The 8,364-nt window shown below is 39.3% G+C and overlaps 1 protein-coding gene across 1 annotated transcript; it reads right to left on the bottom strand.

Moving 5' to 3' along the window:
* Positions 1-2,944: 2,944 nt before the first annotated feature.
* On the bottom strand, positions 2,945-7,593 carry GCK72_017036 (uncharacterized protein; the record flags this gene model as incomplete). Its single annotated transcript, XM_003105867.2, has 7 exons — positions 2,945-3,074; positions 4,454-4,755; positions 5,099-5,338; positions 5,385-5,495; positions 5,549-5,700; positions 7,389-7,523; positions 7,572-7,593. The coding sequence occupies 7 exons, from the start codon at positions 7,591-7,593 to the stop codon at positions 2,945-2,947; spliced, it is 1,092 nt and encodes a 363-aa protein (XP_003105915.2).
* Positions 7,594-8,364: the final 771 nt, after the last annotated feature.

The following is an 8,364-nucleotide window of genomic DNA, read 5'->3' as shown; positions in this document are numbered from 1 at the left end:
GGAGAGCATTCTTTGGCTCTCCTTGATTCTTTCAAATACCGTCCAAAAAAAATTTCCCCAATATTCCAAAATTTTCAAATGAAAAACTCACCAATTGTAGAAAAACCAGCGTAACCACCAGAAATATAGGTTTAAGGAAAATAATCATCATAGTCTCAAGTCTCAGGTAATTGCATACAGAAGCGGAAGCTTCTTCAACAAACTTCAGAATCTTCAGAAGTGTTGAGAGAGAGAGAGACGGTAAACCCAGAAGAGAGAAGACGAAAATTCTACGCCGTTTCCTCTTTTTCTTCGTTTGTCATTCTGCGTCTTCTTCTTCCCTCTTTTTGATGATGATGACGGTGACCCCCACCCCGAGAATGGGCAGATGATGACACGCCTCCATTGCCGTCGTCGAGAAGAAGAAGGAGGAATTCTTTTTTTTTTTTGAAGATGCAACAATAACAAGTCGTTCGGAACGAGAAAAAAGAGAACTTCAGACAATGGACACCACTTTTCTCGGGATTAGAAGACGAGACGGTAATCGGATTGGCTAAAAATGGCTAATAGACAATGGTGGGAGACAGAGTGACTACGCAAGGAAAAGATGATATGGTCTGCTATGAAGGGAATTTTATTTCGAAGTATAGGTTTCTGATCTGATAGAATTGAAATGGAATGATGGTAAACATGAAATGAATTCCATTGAGGACGAAATTAGATGGTTGGTTTCTCAACGATGAACGTTCAAGTCATGTGAATCATGATGGTAGAATAGGAAAAACTTCAAATTTGAATCATTGTGAAAAAAACCCTGAGAAATAGAATCAGAAAAGTTGGAAAGTGAAAAAAACACACGAAAATTTGAACGCGAAAGTAGGAAGTACATTTTAAATCCATTCATTTTGAACTGAAATCATGCCATATTCGAGACAGGATTTTTTTAGTCTACACTGTACATAGCTCCTCACGCTTTTGTTATATGCGCCTTTGAAGTTTGGTGATGTGAAAAAGGCAAGTGATCTTTGAAACTTTCTAACTCTCTAAAAAATAGTCCAATTCTTGATTTTTTTATACCACCATGTAGACAAAGATTAGCTCTACATTTTTGTAGTTGATAACTTTTTGATAGCTCCTCACGCTGTCGAGATACGCGCCTTTAAAGTTCAGCTTGCAAATGGGAGACGCAGAGAAGCGAGAGTGTCAGACTGTCTGCGCCCTCCCCCTCTCCCCCGCTCTCTCGCCCGCTCTACCCAAACTTTGACCTCTCGTATCTCAAAAACGTGAATAGCTATCAAAAAACTACAAACTACAAAAATGTAGCTCTAGACTAGCTGATCATTTTTGTAGTTGACAACGTTTTGATAGCTCCTCGCGTTTTCGAGATACGACTGCTCAAAGTAGCCAATTTTGAGTATTTTCTCAGAAAAAGCAGCGCAATTTCCACTTTTTCGCATTTTTATATGAATTCAGGACTTTGAAATTTAAAATTTATACGTTATGCAACAATTGAAAATTTCAGGGCCCTTCGTAAAAGTCCCCCACTACAAATTTCCTACTAATTTTTGGTCAACATGCTAATCTAAACACCTCATGACCTCTAAGAAATCAACACCATTGTCTGTTTTTTTAGGTAGTCTACAAATCTATTGTGATTGATCAAACAAGACTACAAAGACACGTCATTATGTTTATTGTATTTTCATTTCCAAATCAAATTCAACTTCCAAAAATCATTTCGAACTATCACTCGCTAGTCGTCTGACTGTAGTATCATCTTCATCCATCAAAGACTGACCGGGCGGTGACAAACATATCTGAAATAGGTTATAAAGTGATCAGCTAAATGTTTGTGTTGTTTTGTTTTGACAGTAAAGATATGCGCATGTGCCGAAATTGACTTCTTTGAACAGCCGTATCTCAGAAATGTGAAGAGTTATCAAAAAGTGTTCAACTACAAAAATTATGAGATATTCTAGAGCTACATTTTTGTAGTTAAAAGTTTTTGAATAGCTCTTTACGTTTTTGAGATACGAGAGGTCAAAGTTGGGTAGAGCAGGCGAGACAACAGAGAAGAGGGTGAGGGCGCAGACAAGCAAACACCCTCGCTTCTCTGCGTCTCTTCTTCCGCGGGTTATCTTTAAAGGCGCATATCTCAAAAATGTGAAGAGCTATCGAAAAATTGTCAACTAAAAAAATGTAGAGCTAAACTTTGTCTACATGGTGGTATAGAAAAATCAGGAATTGGACTATTTTTTGGAGAGTTAGAAAGTTTCAAAGATCGCTTGCCTTTTTCACATCACCAAACTTCAAAGGCGCATACATCAAAGGCGTAAGGAGCTATCAAAAAATTGTCAACTACAAAAATGTAGAGCAAGATTTGAGCTACATTTCTGTAGTTGACAATTTTTTGATAGGTATTCACGCTTTTGAGATATGAGGGTTTAAAGTTTGGGTAGAAGAGGCGAGAGAGCAGAGGAGCGGGAGAGAGCCCAGACAGTCAGACACTCTCGCTTCTCTAATCCTTACCTTCTTCTCTTTCCTGTCACTATGCGGGTTCGGAAGTGGTTTCTCTTTCCTATTCTGAAAAATGGACGGGTGCCCTTCTATTAGAGGGACTATTAGAGACTTACATTATATTTTGATTTTAGAACATGTCGTCTTACGATACACATCTTTGAAGTTACTTTATTAGTGCTTGAATGATAGAAATGAATTGTAAACGTAACATTTTTGAAATTTGATTTAAAAAAAGATAAAAATAGAAAAGCCCAAAAAAAAGTGAAGTGAAACGTGGAACGGAGGGGAGGGGGGAGGTCTAATAAAAAAGCTAAACTAGAATTTTGTATTTTAGAAATTTAAAATATGGAAGAACCGGTAGGAGACAAACTAAAGAAAACTAGATGAATAAATATATACAAATAAGAAACAAAGAAAGAGAAAAAAAACAAAAAATGAAGAAAAATTAGGTAGCAGTCTCATTGAAATAGTACTCATTCGCATCGGTGGGAAGTTTCCAGCTAGATGCGCCGAGTTCCAGAAGGAGGAGAATCATTTTGCGGGCCCATGGTTCGGAGACGTCGATGAATGCATCCCTGGAAGAAAGAATTGTTAGAACTCGATTCGAAAGGAATTTTCATACAGATTCTAAGAATCTAATCAGTTTTCAGCTATAAGCGGAGGCTGGCCGATCGCTCAAAGTTCGGCTACTGGCCATAAACAATGCGACACTTGCAGTTTTTAGTTGAAAACGGTCAACTTTGTGAGTGGGGCACGGTCTCCCTGATGGTCTCACAACATCGATTGTTTATGGTGTGTGTAGATCGCAAATAAAGCTTCATTTTTGTAGTTGACAACTTTTTTGTACGGTCACATCCTAAAAAGATACAGGTAGTCTTTGTAAAAAGCACAAAAATCTCTCCTTTTAGCACAGAAAAAGGGCGACAATTGCAAGAAATTTCTTTGAGGATTAATAACTTCTTAGGATGTGACCGTCCAAAAAAGTTGTCAACTATAAAAATGAAGCTTTATTTGTGATCTATACAGTCCATAAACAATCGATGTTGTGAGACTATCAGGGAGGCCGTCTCGCATTCACAAAGTTGACCATTTTCAACTAAAAATTGCCATGGCCAGTGCTGTAGGTGTTTCTGGCCAGTACTGTAGGTGTGGGTCTCGTTGCGGAAGTTCTACCGTACTTTATCCTTAAATAGTTTTAAAAGTCCGGTAGTCTCCCGGGTCGACCGCCAAATTTGGGTATAATAACTTTATTATAATGATTGACCATTTGTTAGTCAGTTCTGATAGTGAGTTGTACCAGTTCTGTTACGGATAATTTTGATTTGAGGAGTAACTAAGACTAATTGTGCTTATGGAGGCCCTGAAAACGCCTAAAATGTGCGAAAATGGGACCAGAATCGTTTAACAATGCCTTAAGTTTGCCTAAAATCTTTCAAACTTCTCCAAAATTAGTCGGAGAGGGCCTAAAACGGACCTGACGGACCTGATGAGCCTAAAACCAATTGAAGAAGGCATTAAATGGCATTACAGAGTTATCCGCCTGAATTTGATCGTTTCAAGCTCAAAATTGGGCTAAATTGAGCCTAAAACTAGCCTGAAAAATGCCAGGTTTGCCTAAAACATGGCATTTCTCCTAGACTTAATTTGACCGGTTTTAGGCTTAATTTGACTCTCAAACTGGCCTAAAATCATTTCATGCTTAGATTTGACGGTATCTGTTTATCTATACTGAGCATCAAATCACTACAGTATACCACTACCTGAGATCAAAGTTACAGTAACCCATCCAATATTCTACTGCAACTGGATCTGGTCAAAACTATAATACAGTAACTCATTTCTGGTTTCACGCGGAAGCAAGAAAAGTCAGTTTTGCTCAGTGTGAGTCATACACATACTAAGCTTAACAAAACTTTGTAACGTTTTTTTGAAAATAATCACCAAAACCACCAACCTTATCAGATCCTTGAGCAACGCCAACCGATCGGGACATTCTCTCTCCAAATCATATCCGCCTTTGATCAAAATCGAGATGAGACACTCCAATTCTTGAATCTTTACATGTTCCAGAATTGGTGGTCTCAGGAGATAGTTGAAGACATCGAACACTATCGTAGCGAGTTCTCCTTTTGAGTCAGAGCCAAGGTTGGAGTAAAGTTCAGTGAGAAATTGGATGAACGAAATCCACATACGGAAGTGATCCTCACGAATCTTATGACGGCATTCAAGGTATTGGGATAATGCGATGATGAGGCCCTGCAACAAAAAATTGAACATTTGAAAAAAAAAGTCAATTGGTAATAGTCATACTTGCAAACCTAACTCGCCTCAAACTCAATACTATACGCTGAAAAATATACCAAAATGTAGATCTCGGCGAGTTCTACGAATGTGACTTACTACGGGCCGAATGGCTATTCGTTAATAGGCCAAAAATGTCTTTCTAGCTCGGCCCGTGGCACATCAACGAGTAGGCATCCGGCCCGTAGCAAGTCGCGGATATAGAACTCCTCGAGATCTACATTTTAGTTTATTTTACAGCTCATAACATTGAGTTTGAAGGGAGATGCGGTTCCTCACAAGTATGATAATAGCTTACCTTAACAAAGGACCCAATCGACGGAGCATATTTAAAATTGGCACAAAGTTTGCCAACTCCACTGCCACCTCCACCTTCAATAGCATGTCTGCATAAAGCTGACCCAATACATTCAGCCAACTCCTCATCACAGAACGCTCCTCCGATCCATTGCTCGATTTGTGCGGAGTGGGAATGTAATTGAAGGGCTCTCAACTCAATGATAGCCTTTTCAATCTCGTGCTCACTCATCACTTTCTTCTGGAAGGTGAGAACTCACAATAGACAGAGCAATGGGGCGACAAACCTTTTGATGTTCCTTCTTCGAATTGTTGATCCTCTTGTTGTATTGCTGATGAGCACCGCCGTTGACAGTGTGTTGGCCATTCAGCTTATTCGAGTTAGAACCGTACGATTTCTTAAGGAAGTATAGGAATTTGTGTGTTTGCCTAAAAGGTGCCAACAAGTTACCTGCGAGGAGGGCGTCGACTCGGAGCTCAGTGAACTTTCAGTCCGTTTCAAACTTCCGTTCGTGTGCCGATCATCAGACGATATGTTGTTGGAAGCGCGCGAGCTGGCACGTGAGCTCGTCGACTCGCCGCAATCTTTCTTGTTATTGTTTTCTGGAATCATTTGTGTAGAATTTAGACAGCTTCAGCTTGTTTCAAATTGTTCTAGAGCCGGAGAGTACTGAGCAAACTTTAAATATGTCTATTTTCATGTCAACGACTTTTTGAAACACGCTGGTACAAAAAAGCTTAAAAAATTTTACTGTAAACGATTGTATGGTTATATTAATGCACATTTACAAACTATGCCGGGGTGTAACTCGATTCAAACTCAATTTTATGAACCGAAAAATATACCAAAATGTAGATCTCGACGAGTTCTATATCCGTGACCTATCACGGGTGGGATGGCTTCTCGTTAATGTGCTGCGGGCCGGGATAAAGTGTCAAAAAACCGAATTTCTAGCCAATTTACAAATAGTCATCCGGACCCAAGTAGGTTACATATGCATACAGAACTCACCTAGATCTACATTTTGGTGTACTTTCCAGATCATAAAGTTTGAAGCGAGTTACACCCCCGGCCCGGTTGACAAGTATGCATTAATCAGACTTGTCAAAAATCGGGCCGGGCCGGGCCGGGCCGAGATTTTTCTTGAGTTCGGCCCGGGCGGGCCGAAATTTTTCTTGATTTCAAAAAATGGGAACCCGTTTTTACCAAATTTTATTTAAAATTTTTCGGAAAATAAGAGTAAAAATGCTTAAATTATCATACATATTCACATTTTTCCTAAAATTTCCAAAAAAAAATCAAAAACTCAAAATGTTTCAAAAGAGCCGGGCCGGGCCGGGCCAAAATTTTTCCTGATTTCAGCCCGGCCCGGCCCGGCCCGTGACAAGTCTGGCATTAATGACTAAGCGAAAATTCGATTTCTAAAGTATTTCAGAAAAGAATGCCATGTGGTTACTGATTATACGAGTTGGAGTGTACATTTTTATCCCTGATCGGAACAACCCGGAGCTAAACTGGTACAAATTAAAATCGTAAAATCTGTCATAAGTTGAAAGTAATCAATGTAGCGTTTGGTTAGTTGGTTCCGACTTTTACCAGTCCTAATCTGGAAGTTTCTCATACTGAATGCACAAATGATAACTATTTTTAAGAAACAAAGCTACGCAGCAGATTTTTGATTAGCTTGGATAGTTTTTAAGCTTTTACTTATGCGGTCTATAATCACATTTAAAAAATTCAAAAAAACTTTCAAAGCTGAAAGTATGATGATTCTGAATCATGTCTGTAGTACAAATGGGTGTATCTCCATGCATTTTGATGCTAGACTTCAGCTTTCTAATCATAAAAATATACCGGTTACAATTTATTACATTTCTAATTTTCAGCACTCTGTAAGCTAGCCAAGGTTTGTTGTCAACTCACATCTGGACACAACTTCTCACAGCTCAGGAGGTTATGTTTTTTGGCAATTGCTCAAAGGGAAATGTTTGAAGTCAGTATTATTGCCTAACAAATGAGCGTAAAATCATTACGGTAGCTCAAAAACCATCAAATTTTTGAAAATGTTCAAAACAGTTGTGTAACTCTCCGAAACCTCAGAGAGCGCCGCTATAGTTTTGAATCTTTTAAGTTACGCCTGACACTACATTTCTAACAAAAAATACGGTAAGATTTCAGGGGGGACACTCCGAGTCATTGTGAACACTACTCCCAATAGAAAATTTGAACAATTTTCAACACCTTGTGGTCGAGAGTACTAATCCATACATAAAATATTTCCAGCTCTCACCTTCTTTCAAAATGTGTGAAGTGACATTGGAGTCACAATCGCTGGAGGACAGCTTTTGACCGGCTGCCGGCTTCGGTTTCGTTGACGATGGTGTCGTGGCGGCCGTCGTGGTCGACGAGCCGTCGGATCGAAGTCCTGAACGATTTTCAGACATTTGTGAAAAATGCCTTAAGCTCAACTTACCAGGAGGACGGTAAATTTGCATGGCGGGTCGGTTGGTGGGCTTTTTTGTGCTTGTCGCAGGGCCTTTCAGCTCTTCGATAACTTTGTTGGTGTCAGTCTGAAAATGGTTGGAAAATTGTAGAAATGGAATGATATATGTACATTGAAAGTGATTCCTATTGTAGAATTGGTGAAAGGTTTATGCAAATTAATATATCGAATCTATTGGAAAAGTGAGAGAAAATTCTCGATAGAAACTGAACTTTTGTATACCTGCGGTGTGGAAAGAAAACGAGTGGAGGGGGACCCGTTAGTGTCTCTGCGTCTCTCACTAGACAACACTATCTCTCGGTTATCAGATACGCGGTCCCTAGAGCTGATGATCGATTGAGTGTTAGCAAGGAATGTTGTGAAACGAGAATGAGTGATAAAACTCTCGAGTAAAAAAAAAGTAAAAAAGCATTTAACAAAAAAGAAGTTAGTGCATTAAGTGGCGAAAAGAAACAATGTTTAACTTGTTGTATGTGTGTGCCAGAATTAGCACTTCTGAGGGCTCGAGGTAAGTGCCGCCCGTCTGTGTACTCTGTTGCTTTTTGATGGGGTGGGGGGGGATGACCGAGGTTCGGATTTTGATTGGGGAAGGGATTTCATCTTTTGATTGAATTGGCAACGAGAAAATCTTTGATCTTACCGACTCAAAATTGGGGTTTTGAGAAGAAAAGGAAAAAAGAAAGGGGCTGAGGAACAGACAACAAGCTTATGTCAAAAGAAAAACAGTCAGAGTTTGATGTTAAAGTTGTTTCATCGTAATTTG

The sequence above is a fragment of the Caenorhabditis remanei genome, chromosome V (assembly GCF_010183535.1).
Source record: "Caenorhabditis remanei strain PX506 chromosome V, whole genome shotgun sequence".
Taxonomy (NCBI): domain Eukaryota; kingdom Metazoa; phylum Nematoda; class Chromadorea; order Rhabditida; family Rhabditidae; genus Caenorhabditis; species Caenorhabditis remanei.
This window is presented reverse-complemented; position numbering and strand designations above follow the sequence as displayed.